The sequence below is a fragment of the Lepus europaeus genome, chromosome 9 (genome assembly GCF_033115175.1).
Source record: "Lepus europaeus isolate LE1 chromosome 9, mLepTim1.pri, whole genome shotgun sequence".
Lineage (NCBI taxonomy): Eukaryota > Metazoa > Chordata > Mammalia > Lagomorpha > Leporidae > Lepus > Lepus europaeus.
Window position 1 is genome coordinate 68,272,172 of NC_084835.1, and position 19,073 is coordinate 68,291,244.

At 47.3% G+C, this 19,073-nt stretch overlaps 2 protein-coding genes across 2 annotated transcripts in view; one reads left to right on the top strand and one right to left on the bottom strand.

Moving 5' to 3' along the window:
- ENOSF1 (enolase superfamily member 1) overlaps positions 1–2,166 on the top strand; it is a 47,256-nt gene extending 45,090 nt beyond the window's left edge. The window contains exon 16 of the mRNA XM_062201431.1: positions 1,028–2,166. Within this exon, the coding sequence (XP_062057415.1) occupies positions 1,028–1,051 (24 nt within the window). The 3' untranslated portion in view covers positions 1,052–2,166. The remainder of the gene's footprint in view (positions 1–1,027) is intronic.
- Positions 339–13,005, bottom strand: TYMS (thymidylate synthetase). Its single transcript, XM_062201436.1, has 7 exons — positions 12,795–13,005; positions 10,261–10,334; positions 7,733–7,907; positions 4,117–4,218; positions 3,228–3,403; positions 2,522–2,593; positions 339–1,241 (listed from the first exon to the last, which is right to left on the bottom strand). Exons 1-7 carry the CDS (start codon positions 12,988–12,990, stop codon positions 1,104–1,106), a joined length of 933 nt encoding a protein of 310 aa, XP_062057420.1. The 5' UTR covers positions 12,991–13,005; the 3' UTR covers positions 339–1,103.
- Between the last annotated feature and the right edge of the window lie 6,068 nt (positions 13,006–19,073).

Here is a 19,073-nt window from a genome sequence, read left to right on the forward strand (position 1 = left end):
AGCACTTGGGCCATCTTCTACTGCTTTCCCAGGCCATAGCAGAGAGCTGGATCAGAAATGGAGCAGCCGGGACTCAAACAGGTGCTCACATAGGATGCTGGCACTGCAGGTGGCAGCTTTACCCACTACACCACAACGCCGGCCCCTGATTATTTTTTAATTTTATTTTAATAGCCTCCATCTATTGGTTCACTCCTCAAATGTCTACAACAGTTGGATCCAAAGCCTGGGGTGGAAACTCAATCCAGGTCTCCCACACAGGTGGCAGGAACTCAACTACTTGAGCCTCACTGCTGCCTCCGAGGGTCTGCACTAACAGGAAGCTGGAGTCGGGAGCCAGATCTGGTTAGTGAACCCAGGTCCTCGAACATGAATAGATCTTAATTGCTGCGCTAAATGCCTGCCCCTTAAAAACCTCTCTCCTGAATGGTCCTTATATTTTAGTGACAAAATGCAGCTAAAATGAATTGAATCAGTATAAAACAGGGCAGAATATATTGTTCAGTCAATAATATATTTTAATTAGTTTGATAATATATATTAACCCTATAAGTAGCATTCAAACAAGAATACAGCATCTGCTGACTTAGTTTAATCTCTTTCAGGCAGGACTAAGCAGATAAATAGCAGTAAGTAATGAAAAAGACATGGACAAATACAGAACACTTTATTATAGCAATATATAAAACAAATGTAACTTTAAATGTTCATAACCACATTATACATCATGATTGGTAGTGTCATTGAGCTCACTCAAATTTGGAGGAATTCACAATTCTTGAAACTTACTGACCTTTTTTCATAAAGACAAGATCAAAATATATGTACATATTTCAAGAGTATATACATTTCTACTCCTCACTTCATAAATTCAGTATTTTCCTACACTCTCACAGTTAAACAGATTCAAGTCTTTTTGTTATTCAAAGAACCAAAGTTATATTTGCCAGTGACAACATTCTTAGAAGTTAATGAATAATAAGTGAAAGATCAGATGGATTTCTTACCTAGTTTCTTTCTCCTTTAGAGCAAAAAGAACTTTCACCTTTAGCCCAACCCCTGAAGACTGATAATATCCTTCCAACAACCATTGCGGAAACATACTAAACAGCCATCTCCATTTTAATAGTTGGATGTGGGTTGTACCCTTCAATCTGAAAATCTTCAGCTTTGAAATCATCAATCGTCTCAACTTTTCGAAGAATTTTGAGCTTCGGGAAAGGTCTTGGTTCTCGCTGAAGCTAAAAAAAAAACAATTAAGACCATGATGTGGCCATGTTTGCACAAGCTGCCTTAATTGTGCTCCCAGGGCCTCTTCACACAACTAGTACGCAGTATTCAATCAACAAGGTTTTACTTCACAGGGCTGTTAAGACTGCAGCTACCTCAACCCTGGTTATGCGTCCTCCCACACAGCTCCAACATGAAGGGTACTCTGTTGGCATTACACAGTGTCAGGAACCTGGTAGCTCACCAGGCGTAAATTCTTACTGTCACACCTGGTAAATTAAAGCTGGGGACACAGGCTTTTACTTTTCTGTGTCTGTAACTCCCAGTAGCACTCAACATGGATACTTGATTTCCACAGTCCCTATCGCAACTGGCCCTGGCAGGAAGCAGAAGGGAAGACATCTGCTGATAGCTGACACAGAAGGAGATGCAAGGCAGGGCTCCTGGGACCAACAGACGGCAGTGATTGGGACATGGACACACAGGTTACAACTTCACATCACCGTGTCCAACACAAGAAGAACAGACAGAAGCACCCTTCCCTCTACTCAAAATCAGCCAAAGCAGCCAAGCTCTTGCAAAAGAGTAACTTTAAAAACTCAGCTCTGGGGGACAGTGCTGTGGCACAGCAGGTTAACGCCCTGGCCTGAAGCACCAGCATCCCATATGGGCGCCGGTTCAAGACCCAGCTGTTCCACTTCCAATCCAGCTCTCTGCTATGGCCTGAAAAAACAGAAGATGGCCCAAGTCCTTGGGCCCCTACACCCACGAGGAAGGCCCAGAAGAAGCTCCTGGCTTCAGATTGGCGCAGCTCTGGCCATTGTGGCCAATTGCGGAGTGAACCAGTAGATGGAAGACCTCTCTCTCTCTCTCTCTCTGCCTCTCCTTCTCTCTCTGTGTAACTCTGACTTTCAAATAAACTTAGCTCTAAAGGGACTGAAAGGTTCTTGGTGCTAAATCTTTCTTTCCTGGGAGTCAGGAAGCATAAAATGAGAACATCTGCATTTCAATTCTTCAAGTAAAATTCCAAGTTAAAATATCACCTCTGAGGTGGCCCAAGATACCCTGTGGTACTGATGCTTCATACCTCATAGTACCTGTCAGGTGCGGTGCCCGTGGCCTGCCTCATCTCTGCTCACCCACCCTCCACCATTCCCTAAAAAGGAGGCCCTGCAGTCAGAGCAGTTGCCTTTATCTGGGACACGGCATCCACACAAGGATGCTCTTATCAATCAGCCTTTTTTTCCCAAGGAAGGGTACCAAACCCAGAAGTGTGACAGATAACACTCACCTGAGTTTTCAGTGGCTCAATGTGGTTCAGGTAAATATGGGCATCTCCCAAAGTATGTACAAAGTCACCTGGCTGAACGAATCCCATGGGAGAAAGCAGAACAGTCAATATCTTAGTCTCCATTCCTTTAAAACAGTCATTTAAAAACACACTCTAGAGTATACTGCCACCCCCAAGGCTTTAAAAAAAAATAAAATAAAATAACCAGTGAGGAAAGTGAATTCATAAAGGTAGTAATATAAACCACCTCTATTTCGTTACATGGACCAGAGGGCAGGAGAGCTCCATGGAGGGTTACAGTGAGCCAGCTTATATCTGCCTTACATACACACTCAGCCCTCCATACCTGCAACCAGCCAGGCTGAACACCAAGAGTTCCTCTGCACTGAACATGTTCAAACCTTTTGTTCTTGTCATTATGTCCTAAACAACACCCACTATTTACATAGCATTTGCATTTTCTTCTAGAGATGATGTGAGGATTAAGGAGGATGTGCACAGAGTATATACAAATGCTTGGCCATTTTACATAATGGACTTGAGCATCCTAGGGTTTTGGTATCTAAGTCGCCCCCCACAGATACAAGGGGACAACAGAGGAACATTTTAAAACTGATCAGACCCTGAAGCCTCTGCAGCCTGGGAAGGCGCCGAGGAGCTCAGTGTGCTAAGCTGGCAGCGATCCTGCCTTCCCAGAGCAGCCCACCTTCAGGCCGGTGACGTGCGCGATCATGTAGGTGAGTAGGGCATAGCTGGCGATGTTGAAGGGCACACCCAGGCCCATGTCTCCCGACCTCTGGTACAGCTGGCAGGATAGCTCCCCATTCACCACGTAGAACTGGCAGAGGGCATGGCACGGGGGCAGCGCCATCAGAGGAAGGTCTGAGGAACCAGCGCAAAAAGAATGAGAAGCGACAGTTCTAGAGAGCAGTTACAAGTCATTCAAATCAGGAAGGGGAAAGAAGCCAACCTGGGAACTACGACAAAGAGCTACTGGGCCGCAGCAACCCCCATGACCCTTACCTGCCAGTCACATTGGAAATCAGACCACTCCCTCTGCCTGCTGCAGCAATGGCACAAAGCAGAGGGGGGCCTGCCCGTCAATGTGCCATTTCTGCGGATGGACATTTAGCCGTAGCAACATGCTCCCACCTGTGCGTTAACCACGTGCTACTTCTGTGGCCACACCGCAAATACAGACAGAATGGTTCAGGCACAGCCCCCTGTACTAAATATTATAGATGCAAATATTCCACTCTGGATACTTACCCTGGTAGAGTTTAACTTCAGAATATAATGACTAACAACGCTAATAGGCAGGGAAGTGACCTGAAACTTCATTTGCTCTAACTTGATGTTAAAATATTATTTGTGTTTTTATAGGTAATTTAAAGCCTATAATACAAATTAAGATCATCCGGGTCCAACCTCACAAGTAGAAAGTGAAAACGGGATGAAGTATGACAGCCAACCGTGTGGCCAGGGCACTTCCCAGGGTCCTGCCTCCCTCTAGCAGCCAGGGCACAATGCCACTGGAGTCCCTCTGTGCTCACAGGAGGGTCAGTGCAAAGGAGGATGACTAGGGTGCTTCCCACCTTTGGGATTCCAGGCACACATGATGATTCTTCTGTCGTCAGGGTTGGTTTTGATGGTATCAATCACTTTCTGCAGTTGGTCTACTCCTTGACCTGAATAATCTGTAGAATTGTTAAAAGAGAACATTCACACATTAATCAAAGTCTCTAAGACACTTCTGAGGTCATCTATTACAGTCTCACACCCAGAGCCTTCACGCAAACTTCCCAAATCTTGCTGGGTTGTGCTGAAGGTACTATATGAGCTGAATAAAATCTGTTTTCTGTTGTACACACCAGTCCTTTACAAATTTGGCCTGCCATGGAGTTACCTGCTCCCCTGGCCCCTCTGACTATTCTCCAGTCTCAACAATCTTGGTTTCTTCCAATGGTCCCCATGGGACTTAAGTCTCTGTAGCCATCAACCTTTTTTTTTTTTTTTTAAGATTTATCTATTTATTTGAAAGAGGCAGAGGTAGAGGTAGAGGTAGAGAGATCTTCCATCTGCTGGTTCACTCTCCAGATGGCCACAACGGCTAGAGCCAGTCTGATCCAAAGCCAGGAGCTTCTTCCGGGTCTCCCATGATGCTGTAGACATCCAAGGACTTGGGACATCCTCTACTGCTTTCCCAGATCATAGCAGAGAGCTGGATTGTAAGTGGAGCAGCTGGGACTCAGAACTGGCACCCATATGGGATGCTGGCACTGCAGGTGGCATCTTTTACCCACTACACCACAGTGCCAGCCCTGTCATCAACCATTCTTGTCAGCTCACTGACATATAGTTTATCCTTGTCCCACTCAAAATATTGGATCTTATCTAGGATACAGCATTCCATACACATTCCAATGAACAGGACCACGGGTACCTTCCAAAGGCTAGACAATACCCTGTCCCCAGGATACAGTTTACAATTTAGCAGCTAAATAGGGACTTAATAGGGAGACTTCGCTAATGAAGACGCCATCTTGCACTCCTCTCCTAGTCCTGGTCTCTGGACTGAAACTTCTTGCCATCCATCCGAGATGAAACTGAAGTGCAGAAATGATTTGTTAACAGAGTACACACCTGCACCTTTTCCTCTAGTTAACCTTCCACTGACGGAAGTCAGGCAATGTTCCAGTCCAGTTCTCACATTTTTTGGGAGGAAAGTCCTCTCAAAACTACAATTCCAAAAAAAAGTAACATCGACGATTTTAAAATGATGGACTGTGGCTGGCGCCGTGGCTTAACAGGCTAATCCTCCGCCTTGTGGCGCCGACACACCGAGTTCTAGTCCCGGTTGGGACGCCGGATTCTATCCCGGTTGCCCCTCTTCCAGGCCAGCTCTCTGCTATGGCCCAGAAAGGCAGTGGAGGATGGCCCAAGTGCTTGGGCCCTGCACCCGCATGGGAGACCAGGAGAAGTACCTGGCTCCTGGCTTCGGATCAGTGAGATGCACCAGCCGCAGCAGCCATTGGAGGGTGAACCAGCGGCAAAAAGGAAGACCTTTCTCTGTCTCTCTCTCTCTCACTATCCACTCTGCCTGTCAAAAAAAAAAAAAAAAAAAAAAAAAAAAAGATGGACTGTGATGGAACAGCTCTGTATCTTGATTGTGGCGGCAGTTCCATGACATGAGCTAAACTTGCATACAAACACACGGATGTGTATAAAACCGGCAAAATCTGCTAAGCTGTGCAGACTGCACCAATGTCAGTTTATACAAGGTGCCACTGTGGAGGAAACTGCCTGAAGAAGACAGGGAACTCTGTCTATACAAACATAAATCTGCAACTTCCTGTGAGCTGTAACTCTTTCAAAATAAAAAATGCAAAACAAGATTAACTTCCTTAGGGAAATCCAACAGTTAAGGGCTGGCATTGTGGCACAGCAGGTTAAGCTACCAGCAGGGAATGGGTGACAATGGCATCCCACATGAGTGCTGCTTCTAGTCCTAGTTGTTCCACTTCCAATCCAGCTCCCTGCTGATGCACCTGGGAAGGCAATGGAAGGTGGCCCAAGTACTTGGGCCCCTACCACCCACATGGGAAACCAGGATGAAGTTCCAGGCTCCTGGTTTTGGCCTGGCCCCACCTTGTAATGGTGCCATTTGGGAAGTGAACCAGCAGATGGAAGAGTTCTTTCTGTCTCTCCCTCTCTAATTCTGCCTTTCAAATAAAATAAATTTAAAAAACCTAACAGTTTAAACTAAGGCCATAATTTTACTGAGAAACAATAAATAATCAAACACTAAGCAGGATGGAAGGCACCCTTGGCCAAGGAAGTGGCCTCATAACCTAAGGTGATCACAGACCAATAGCTTGTAGACCATTTACCTGCAGAGAGTCTGGCCCACACAGTATTTCTGTTACGGTAAAGTAGATATGACATTACATTTATCATTTTAACTATTCTTTAATAATAATTTCTTTATACTTCCTATATTTTTATTTATTTGAGACAGAGAAAGAGAGAGATCACTCCCCAAATGCCTACAGTGGCCTAGTAGCCAAAGCTGGGAACTGAGAACTCAATTCAGGTGTCCCATGTGGGTGACAGGAACAAAACAATACTTGGGCCATCCCTGCTGCCTCCCCAGAGTCCACATTAGTAGGAAGCTGGAATCAGGAGCCAGAGCTGGGGATCAAACCCAGGCACTCTGATGTGTATCCCCAGCATCATCTCGACTACTAGGCCAAAGGCCCGCCCCACCATTTAACCTTTAAGCATGCAGTTCAGAGGTGTTAAGTACATTCACATCACACAAGCATCACCATACTTAACAGAACTTTTTCATCACCCGAAATTAAAACTGTCTACCCATCAAACTCTTACTCCTCACTCCCTCTTTCCCCAGCCCATGGGGAAACCACACTTTCTGTCTCTGTAAGCTTACCTATTCCAGGTCTGTAACAATATTTTACAACTCCTGAAGTTTGCCAAATTTAAAAGATCTTATGATTGTACATGAGTATGGAGTTTAGGCTTTTACTAAGGAACTGTGACAGCGCTAGGCCCAAATCCCTCCAGCCAGCTGGGAGTGAAACGTGATGGTCCTCTCTAAAGCCATACACGCTGAAGGTTGCAGGTCCCTGCCCAGCCAGGAAACTGTACTTCATGAACACGCATGCACACGCACACACACAAGGGGGCATTTGTTCTGGCAAGTGGTGCCACCTATGGTGACAGAGAAAGGAGAAAGTCTAGGAGTGAGACATTTTCTTCTTCTTCTTCCACCCCAGCAGAGTAAGGAGAGGGTGACCTGGGGACTATGCTGTCACACCAGCGCCACCTACAGTTTGCTGGAGTCTCAGCCTTGAAAAGAAGGCGGAAGCCAGCCCAAGGCAATTGCAGGCACCTTGTCTCACAGATGAGATCCTTCCCTACCCGGTTGCCCAGCACAAACACCTCTGCCACAACCAGCCATCTGCTCCTGACCCGGGTTTGGGAAGGGCCAAGCACACACTAAGCAACAGATAAACACGATTCCCCAAGAGTGTGACGTTGTGGTTTCTCCACCTTAACCTGGTGCAGCCTCTCACAATGAAGTTACACATCGGTTCCTATAACACTAATCATCCTGCAGACTTTACCTGAAATAATGGAGTAAAAACTCACCCTAGGAAGGAAACCTGAAGCCTTGTTCTGTCTCCTCACCTGAGTCCTTATCTTTGTATTCTGCACCAAAATGCCTCCACTGGAAGCCATAAACTGGACCCAGGTCCCCTTCTTGTCTGGTGGAGAATCCCAGGCTGTCCAAAAAGTCTCGGGATGCATTGGCATCCCAGATTTTCACTCCCTTGGAAGACAATTCTTTAGCATTTGTGGATCCCTGGAAAAGGGAAGAGGCATTCAAGTGAAAACTGAGCCATCTGGCTGAGCCCCAGACAGCCTCCCACCCCGCAGGCCCCTGGGGCAGGCATTCAGTGGGTCCATGCAGAGCTGGTCCCTGCCCAGACTTTTGAGGGCTTCCCTTGTTGGGAACAACCCTCTGAAATGTTTTCTTTTGTTCCCTTCAACTAAACATTCTAAATACCTCCAACTCATCTGACAGGTCTATTTATTCTTCAATTGTGTTCTGTGTCTAAGTGATACCCCCAAATTAACGGAATGCCCTTTATGCAGTCTGTTCAGTGCATCAGATATAGAGGATATAGGGCATGTCTAATACAGTATTAGCTTTCCTGGCAAATCTACCAGTCAAACCGCACTGAATTCAGACACAAATTCATTCACATCTTACATGTGCCACTATGCAGTCATGTTCACTCAATCTATACTTACACAATTGTGTGGGCTATTTTTTTTTTTTTTTGGTCAAGTACATCATACCCCTTAGATTTGATCCATGACACCTTAGCCTGCATTCCAATTATGCATCCGGGTCAGGGACAGACTCCCTTGTGCCCCTGGCACACCAGGCTCCATGCCTGACCCTTATACCCCCCCTCCTCTCTCTAGCTTCACTATCACCCATGGACAGCACATGAATAGTATCCACCACACGTGATTACTGTGAGGATAAAATGAACAAAATGCTTAGTGTTCAACAGAAACTAGCTATGGGATGGCCCTGTCTTGTCCAGGGCTCTAGCTGCAGCACAGGTGCGAGCTGACTCCTCTCTTTGAGTTGCCTATGCAATCTCTCAGAAGTGAGTCTGACGCTCCCCCTAAGGACAGAATTCCTTATTCAAGCTTTAAGTTAAAACAGGTGAAGGCATTTCCTGTCTGAGCATTTTGCTTCCTCCCTTTGTAGTATTCAGTCTGATGTGTATTTTCACTTCCAACAAACCATTTCTCAAAGTTTCACATACTACTTTAAGTCTCTCCTTTCCACCCAGACTGGGAACTAGCTAGTCTTTAGTCCTCTTCTGAGAATCATGACAATGTGTTACAGAACCAGAGGCTGTCGGTTGACAGAGGTCAACACAAACTGAAATATCCCAGGGAACATGGAACCAAGGGAAGATTAGACTGGATCCAAATCTAAAGTCTAGAATGGGATGAGAGGTCATGAGTCTGATTTGGCCCAAGACCCTCTGAGTCACATTAAGCGCTCTACAGAAGAGACCCCAACTTCTGGCATGGCCCAGAACTGAGCACATCTCCTCAGGCATCCTCCAATGAACACTGGACAGCCCATCACTGGTTCTGGACCAGGACATGAAACTTGGAAGCACTCAGGCTTAGCTGCTGCGTGGCACTCCAGTCCTTGCCCAAGCATTCAGCTCTTTGGAAAAGGCTGATCTTTTTTTATTTTTTTAGGATTTATTTTTTATTTATTTGAAAGGTAGAGTTACAGAGAGAGAGAGAGAGAATCTTTCATCTACTAATCCACTCCCCAAATGGCTGCAACAGCCAGGGCTGTGCCAGGCCAAAGCCAGGAGACTGGAGCTTCCTCCAGGTCTCCCATGTAGCCGCAGGGGCCCAAGAACTTGGGCCGTCTTCCATTGCTTTCCCAGGCTTGCCAGCAGAAAGCTAGATCGAAAGTGGAGCAGCTGGGACTTGAACTGGCGCCCACATGGGATGCTGGCTTTGCAGGTGGTGGCTTAACCTGCCACACCACAATGCCCACCCCAGAAGAGACTCTTCTAGTTTACACAAACATGAGAATACATCTGGTACCTATATTCAGGACCAACATATGTCCAGTAGGCACCATGTGTTGGGCTGTCTCCACAATACAAAAGGAACGAAAGAGAACAACAGAAACAAATTCAGGGCCCTCGTGGAGCTTACAGCACATCTTATCTATTTATTCTCCTTCTAAGGGAGAAAGGGAGAAGGCTGACATTACATACCAGATGTTTCTCTACAGAGAGAAATGAGGTGAGGGGAGTGTCACAGTACAGATGAAGAGGCCAGGGAAGGTGCGAGCAGAGACCAGCAGGAGGGAGTCACAATGCACGTAAAGAAGGCTCCAAGGTGTGGGAATGCAAGTGCCAAAGTCCCATGTGCTCAAAGCTTGGCAAGGAGGCCAGGAAAGGTGGGGCAGAGAGCAGCAGCCATGGCCAGAGCCCCGGAGCCAGAAAAGAGGCCTTGATAAGGACCAGGGCTCTCAGGGTATGAGAAGGGAGTTGCTGGGGCTTTAGGCCAAGCCATGACACAATCTGGCTTGTAAATGATCTCGCTGGCTGCTGTGCTGAAAGCAGACTGTGCACTTCCATTAGCGGCAACTTCTTTACCTTGATAAACCACAGCAGCTCCTCCAAGACACCCTTCCAGAATACACGTTTGGTTGTCAGCAGAGGAAATTCATCTGAAAAACAGTTTGCCGCACAGTTTGAAGACGGGAAAAAAGAACACCCTGTCCAAATTTCTGGGAAAGAAAAGTGCCCTGGGACATGAGGGCCTGATGTGACCATAATAGAAACATCTGGAAAACTGCAATTCTGAGTGGGCACCAGGGATCGGGGCAAGTCAGTGACACACTTCAGATGGACACAGCCCTCCTGAATCCTGGCAAGCCCTGGACACAGGAATTATTCCTTCTTTAAAATATTTTATTTATTTATTTGAGAGGCAGAGTTATAGACAGAGAGGCCTTCCCTCTGCTGGTTCCCTCCCCAAATGGCCACATAAGCCCGAGCTGGGCCCATCCGAAGCCAGGAGCCAGTAGCTCACCGTGTGGGTGCAGGGGCCCAAGCAGTTGGGACATTTTCCATTGCTTTCCCAGGTCATTAGCAGGGAGCTGGATCAGAAGTACAGCAGTCGGGGCCAGCGCCATGGCACAGTAGGTTATCCTCCGTCTGTGGCACCGGCATTCCATATGGGCGCCGGTTCGTGTCCTGGCTGCTCCACTTCCCATCCAGCTCTCTGCTATGGCCTGGGAAAGCAGTAGAGGATGGCCCAAGTGCTTGGGCTCCTGCACCTGCATGGGAGACCAGGAGGAAGCACCTGGCTCCTGGCTTCGGATCGGCACAGCTCCGGCCGTTGTGGCCACTTGGGGAGTGAACCAACGGGAGGAAGACCTTTCTCTCTGTCTCTCCCTCTCATTGTCTGTAACTCTACCTGTCAAATAAATAAAATCTTAAAAAAAAAAAAAAAAAAAAGTATAGCAGCCAGGACTTGAATCTATAGCACCCACATGGGAGGTGCTGCAGGCGGAGGCTTAAGTTACTACCCTACAGTGGTGGCCCCTGGACAGAGGAATTTCACACAGTGAAACTGAGGGTAGGGAGTGCCCACATGGGAAAGGCAAAGAACAGCCATCTACCACACAAGACCAGGTGTATGACCTGCTCAGGGCATAGTTGATATCACATTGGCCCAAACTACAGAATTTAGCTGTAAAACAAACTGACCTTTTTTTCCCCAGTGTGCCCTAATCAGTTCAAATATTTTATATATACGATCCTATTAATGCTCAACTCAAGCTTCCTCCAGGAGCCATGAAGATCTCCATTTTACAGTTCTGGGAGGCAATATGTAAATTTGCACAGCTTAAGGGACAAAAAGGGAGGCATCAAGCAATAGAGAAATAGAAAGTGTAAAAACCCATCTTTAAATGCAGCACCTATTTAGCCCACATCATTGGCTGTACAGCTGACATCTGTGTGACAGGGAGATTTTCAAGCTCCGGCTCTTATCAGTATTTCTTATGGAGCATCATTTCTTCCAGTTTTTTTTTTTTTTTTTTTAAGATTTATTTATTTATTTGAAAGTCAGAGTTACAGAGAGAGAGAAAGAGAGGTCTTCCATCCAATGGTTCACTCCTCAAATGGCCACTATGGCTGGTATGCTGAGCTGATCTGAAGCCAGGAGCCAGGAGCTTCCTCTGGTTCTCCCACGGGAGAGCAGGGGCCCAAGGCCTTGAGCCATCTTCTACTGCTTTCCCAGGCCATAGCAGAGAGCTGGATGAGAAGTGGAGCAGCCAGGACACGAACCGGCGCCCATATGGGATGCTGGCACCGCAGGCAACGGCTTTACCTGCTACACCACAGCGCCAGCCCCCATTTCCTCCATTTTTAAAGTATGGGGAAGCTGGCTCGCTCTCTAAGCAGAGGAGGTGAATTAAAAACTAGTTCTGCGGCTCATCAGAAGCCACTGACTGGACTTGCAGCTGCTCAGAAGACGGCCGGCAAGTTGTCCAAAGCAGGGCAGCCCCCGGCCCCTGGTGCAGTTTCCGGTTTCCAGAATGGGTGTGCGGGTTGGGGAGGGGCTCTTACAGCGGCTCTCCCCTGCAACCCCTATCAGCCCCTGTGTCAAAGATGCTGTTCTGTCTCCTCGGAGGGTGGATTGAGCAGGATCCTAGATCTGCCGTTGGGGAGGGGCAAATCTGTCGCCCCTGATGCCGCCACCCTCCCAGAGTCACTTCCTCCCTGGGCCGTCCGACGGTACCAGACGAGCCCACCCCTCGGCTCTCTCCCGCCTCCTGCCGCCCCGCCCACCCCGTTTGCGCTCCAGTTTTAAACGCTGCACAGCGCAGCACAGCCAGCGCGCGGAGTGGCGGCCCCCTGGCCAACGCCTGGTCAAGCCCGGGCAGGTCTCTGCCACTCTCCCGGATGGGGCGAACGCTCGCAGCTCACGCCGGCTTTGGAGAGCTATGAAGCTAGGAGGCTCAGGGCTCCTATCTGTGGGGCTCTACGCAAATCACCTCTCCAACCCAGGCCTCGGTTCCCGCGCCCGGGAAATGGGCACGCGATGCTTCCCCTGCGACGCCGGACTGAGGGTAGGGCCAGCCGTGGAGCGCCCTCCCGCCCGCCCCTGGCGCTGTCACCTCTCAGGCTGTAGCGCGCCTGCATGCCGAACACCGACAGGGTGCCGGTGCCCGTGCGGTCCTCCTTCCTGAAGCCGCAGCGCAGGATGTGCTCGATCTGCCCCAGGTACTGCAGCTCCCCGTGCGGCGGCCGCGCCTCGGCGCCCTGCTCCTGCGCCGTGGGCGGCGACGGCAGCTCAGAGCCGGCGGCGGGCATGGTGCGGGCGGCCTGGCGGCGGAGACGCGGCGGTCGGTGGGCTGAGGTGGGCTCGGCGGCCGGGCCCCTTCCGGGCGCTCTTTTCCCGCCACCTCCAGAGCTCCGCCTCTTCCTGCGCGGCCGCGCTGGCTCCGCCCCTCGCTTCCCGGGAGCGCGCGGAGCCGGCAGGGCGGGGCGCGGTGGGAGGCCCCTGGGTCAGAGGGGCAGTAAGCACCCTGCGATCCGTCATCTCCGCAGCTTGGAAAGTCTTCGTCCCATCCAGCCCAGGAGAAATTCCTAAACCCTGCAGTCTAGTACATTGGCCCGCAGAGCCGATCTAGTTTTGAAGGTTTGGAGGCTGAACTACAGAAGCCTGGAGCAATTGTGATAATGTTCATGCATTATTAGATATTTTTTTAAAACCTGTTTTGAGATTTTCCTGTAACGTTGAAGACAGTTTAATAAGGAATTTTCATTTTCTTTGCCCCCAATCCTCGCTGAAGGCCAGCAGCTGGAGCAAGTGGGGAGTGCCAGCCGAAAATTCTTCAGGTTTTAAGATTTATTTATTTGAAAGGCAAAGTTGCAGAGAGAGAGATCTTCCACCCGCTAGTTTACCCCCCAAATGGCTGCAAGGGCTCCAGGAGGAAGCCGGGAGACTGGAGCTCCATCTGGGTCTCTCACGTGGGAATAGGGGCCCAAGCACTTTCTCCATCTTCTGCTGCCTTCCCAGGCGCATTAGCAGGGAACTGGATTGGAAATGGAGTGGCCTGGATTTGAACCACAGCTCCCATGCAGGATGCAGGCGATGCAGGTGGTGGCTTAACCTGTTGCGCCACAACTCTGGTTCCTGGTTCTTTAGGTTTTTAATACAGACATGGTCCTAGTACCTTAACTTTTAATCCAGGTGCTTGACCCGCACAGAGATAAGAATTCTAAGCCCAGGCATACATGAAGTGCATAAGTGAGAACAAGATTTATTTAAAAGTTGTGAGAGTAAGCATAAGCATACATTGTTCTCACGTGATTGTGGACCATCTCAATGGGGAAATACCCATCATGAGTAGGCCAGGGAGTTTTTGAAAGAAAGAAAGCACCGGAACAGCACCCCAACTGTGGTCAGGGGCAAAAAGCAGGCTATTCCCTCTTCTCCACCTCTTTTATGAGGTAGGGGTGGTGGTGACTTAATTAAATATTCAAAGAGGGTGGGGTCTTAGCATTGGTGAAGCCAGCTGGGGTTTTTGGGGCACCACCAAGTGGAGTTTAATATGCATGTGGTATCATGGCTTCTCCTTCCTGGTCCAGGATGAGACACAGGTGCATCCTGGAAAGGTGGGTGTTTTAGGTTGCCAGGTAGAGATTACATTGCAGGGCTGGAAGGAATTCCAGCCCACCTAGACCTAAGCCCTGCATATGCCCACTATATAAATATAATTTTTTCAATTTTAGTGAGGTGTTTATAGTGTAGACTCCAGCGAATAGAAGCTGTCTGATAATGACTTTAAGATGTATCGATACATGTGTTGTAAACACAAGCGGTCTATTACATCAGCAACTGTGTATTGAGTACACATTAAGTGCTCAAAAAATTTTATTTTTGCTGTGTCTGAGAATATAAGAATAAAAGATATAAAGAATACAGTGTGAGGCCGGCGCTGCGGCTCAATAGGCTAATCCTCCACCTGCAGCGCCAGCACACCAGGTTCTAGTCCCAGTCGGGGCGCCAGATTCTGTCCCGGTTGCCCCTCTTCCAGGCCAGCTCTCTGCTATGGCCCGGGAGGGCAGTGGAGGATGATCCAAGTCCTTGGGCCCTGCACCCGCATGGGAGACCAGGAGGAAGCACCTGGCTCCTGGCTTCAGATCAACGTGGTGTGCCGGCCGCAGCGCGCTAGCCACAGCGGCCATTGGAGGGTGAACCAATGGCAAAGGAAGACCTTTCTCTCTGTCTCTCTCTCTCACTGTCCACTCTGCCTGTCAAAAAAAAAAAAAAAAAAAGAATACAGTGTGGTGAGGTCAGTACTGTGGTGCATCAGGATGCGGCACTGGCATCCCATATGGGCACCAGTTCGAGTCCCAGCTGCTCCACTTCCAATCTTGCTCTCTGCTAATGGCCTGGGAAAGCAGCAGAGGATGGCACAGGTGCTTGGGCCCCTGCACCCACGTGGGAGACCAAGAGGAAGCTCCTGGATCCTGACTTCGGATCAGCCCAGCTCCAGCCATTACTGCCATTTGAGGGGTGAACCAGCAGATAGAAGATTCTCTCTCTAACTCTGACCTTCACACAAATAAATAAATCTTTTAAAAAAAAAATTACCATGTGGGCTCTGTGGAACTTGTGAAACACTGTTTCTTGCCATTCAGTAAAGTGGATGTATAAGCAGACTGAGTACATCTTTCTTTTCATATTCTGATGAACAAAAGCAAGCTACTGAGCCTGCGACTGATTAAATTGTCAGTTCAAACAGATAAATGGTGTTTGTTGGTGAATTCCAGAGACTGGCCTTGGGAAGACCAGCTGCAGTTGCAAAGTGTTCTGGTCCTCCCAGGTCAGCATGGCCAGAGGTTTGAGTTTATCGTAACAGAATGTAAAGGCGGACCAATAGCTAAGGGTCAAGCATGAGCCCCGGGCCGAGTGGGCTTCATCCTGCTAAATAAAAATTGGAATATCTGAACACAAGACTTTGCCTCTTTCAGATTTCAGCCAAAATACTCTTTTGTAGCTACTTATTTGTATGGAATATGTTGCCTGTGTCTCCTCATGATAAAGTCAGCCATCAAGCAAGCTTCCCATGGAACCGCGCTGGCGTCCATGCCCTGCTCTCAGGCTTTGGCACCTGGCGCAGCAGCCCCACCTCCTTTACAGCCTTATTAAGTTCCCCGGACCAGGCGGGCATTGTGGTGCAGCAGCTAAGCTAACCATCTGCAACACCAGCATTCCATATCTGAGTGCTGGGCAAGTCCCGCCTGTTCTGTTTTCGATTCAGTCCCATGCTAATGAGCCTAGGAAAGCAGTGGGCCCCTGTCACCCACGTGGGAGACCAGGATGGAGCACCTGGCTCCTGACTCCTGGCTTCAGCCTGGCCCAGCCCCAGCCACTGCAGCCGTTTGAGGAGTGAACCCATGAGTGGAAGATATTTCTCTCTTCCTCTCACTCTCTGTCTCTCACTCTGCCTTTCAACTAACTAAATCCATAAATCTTTAAAAACAAACAAACAAACTCCAGACCTTCCTCACTAAGCAGGAGTAGTTTTTGAGACTCAAAAGTCTGCTATTGTCCTTCTCGGTCAATAGATTAAACTGTCTCTTTGCTTTATCTTCAGATCTTGTCCTTGTTATTTTTATTCAGCGTGGGGCACAGGGACTGACTGAGCTTTCAGTTACTGGTGCTTTTTCCTAGCAATCCCTTAAGTATTGTCTTTGCAAGATTCTAGAATCTTTCTGCAAACGCTCACCTCTCAAGCTCAAGTTTACAGTTTTTACGACAGGAAAACAGGATAAAAGAGGGAGTAAATAAATACCTCTCATCTGCAGCCTTGCCTCATCTGGTCAGCAATGTGGTCTGCTCTTATATGGCACAAAACCTTTACAAAGTAAATCTCAAAGGCATTTTACTAAACAGTTGGCCATTGGGTAAGTTGGCGGGGAAGAAAAATACTAAGAAAAGAATAAGGAAGTGTTTCAGGAAATATTTCGCGAGCCTGGTGGATGGAAAAAGTGGTGCAACTGCTATTTGGCTGTAAGAGTGCTTACGAAGACCATAGTAAACTGAATTACATTGAGTTAAAGGGTAGCAGATAGTTTACTTTTCTAATTATTGTTTTAAATTATGCTTTTAAAATGTATTTTTTAAGTTTTGGGGGATTGAGAACAATAATGTTCAAAGGTCATGAAAAAGTGGTGTGGGACATGCAGGTTGTGATGAACAAGCTGGAGGGCTGGGTCATTTCCATTAATGACAGGGCATTGTTGCTGAGGAACGCCTTAAAATTAACATGCAGACCTGAACCGAAATGTGGCACAAACATGACAACTTCCAGGCATGCCTTTAAGAACCTCCCTTAGGATGGACCTGCAATCTCTAGACTTCAGTGTAGGGAGGATTATAATTCTTTGGAAGAATAAAATGTTCAGGGCTGGCACCATGGCGCAGTTGTAAAGCCACTATCTGCAGCACTGGCATCCCATATGGGCATCGGTTTGAGTCCCAGCTGCTCCACTTGCCATCCAGCTCTCTGCTAATGCACCTGGGAAAGCAATAGAAGATGGCCCAAGTCCTTGGGCCCCTGCACACTCGTGGGAGACCTGGAAGAAGCTCCTGGCTTCAGCCTGACCTACCCCCAAAGCTGTTGAGGCCATTTGGGGGGTGAACTAGCAGATGGAAGATCTCTGCCTTTCCTGCCCTCTCTCTCTCTCTCTAACCCTGCCTTTCAAATAAATATTTTTTTTTTTAAAAAAAGGAAGAGTAAAAATTCACATGCTTGAAATTTCACAGAAGAATTTTAAGGCCAAAACATAGTGGCTTCATTTCTCTTCACTGCCAGGGACCAATCTGATGCTTTACTCAAAGCCAATTAAGTTCCTGTTCAAATCCCAGCCCACCTTTGTAACCTCCTGCATTGAGGTTCTTCCTGTTGATGACAGCTGAGAGGGTCAGTTTGACTCCTGGTTGAACGGTCTGCTCAGTCCAGCCAGGCTTATCAGAGAAAGTTCAACAATCCAGCTTGTATTTAGCTGCAATGCCAAAATGGGTGGTGTCACTGCCAACAATCCATCATGGGAAGCAGGATACACAGCAGACTCATAGAAGGGCAGATGTCCTACAGCACTCTGGCCTCAGAATCAGCCCTTAAGGCATTTAGATCTGGCTAAAAAGCCCATGAGGATATTTCAGGCATGGAAAGCCAAAACACTGTGGCAAAAAAAAAAAAATTACCTAAATGAAAGATCTCTGTGAGTGAGATCCCAGTGGAAAGAACGGGCCATCAAAGAAGGAGGTACCTTTCTCTGAAGGGAGGAAAGAACTTCCACTTTGACTATGACCTTGGCTAAATAAGATCGGAGTTGGCGAACTCAAGAGGCTTCCATAGCCTTGATAATTCATGACAAGAACCTCGGGTGATTATTGACATCATAAATAAGAGTGTCAATTGTTAAATCAATAACAGGAGTCACTGTGCACTTACTCCCCATGTAGGATCTCTGTCCTTAATGTGTTGTACTATGTGAATTAAAGGTATGACTAGTACTCAAACAGTACTTTATACTTTGAGTTTCTGTGTGGGTGCAAACTGTTGAAATCTTTACTTAGTATATACTAAATTGATCTTCTGTATATAAAGATAATTGAAAATGAATCTTGATGTGAATGGGATGGGAGAGGGAGTGGGAGATGGGATGGTTGTGGGTGGTAGGGAGGTTATGGTGGGGGGGAGCCACTATAATCCAAAAGCTGTACTTTGGAAATTTATATTTATTAAATAAAAGTTTTAAAAAAAGAGAAACTATTGTGTATTTGTGTAAATGGATGAGGATGGGTATCAATTTGCTATACTATTTCAATTCAATTGGGTACATTTGAGAGAGATGAAGTTTTTAAATGCTAATATTAATGATGGGAGGATAAAAATTATCTATTTTTAAACTTATATTGGAAAATCACATGCAAGAATATATGTATCTTTTTCCATTTCCTAAGGAGGAATGTGAGAGAGAAAAAACACTTGAAGATTATTGATGTAAGAAAAACCTCCCCCTTCATATAGAAAACTCAAAAACATTGGTAACATTAGGTGTAAAGGAGAGCAGGAGACTAGCATTTTTGAGAATATTTGACATTTTTTCATAGCATTTATGATGCATATCAATAATGGGTTATGTAATGTAGTTCTCACATATTCTGATAATGTAAAAACTTTTACTGCTTGATAGATGAAGATATTGAGGCTTACTGAGGTTTGACATGTCTAAGGATCCTGGGTAAAGTCACCTGTGAGGAAATGTGGTACTGAGGATTAAAATCCTAGTCAGCATCTCATGCTCTTTTTCTTTCTTTTAACCACTTCACTGCTTTGAATATGAGCTCCCGTTCCATCCTGTGAACTCTCATC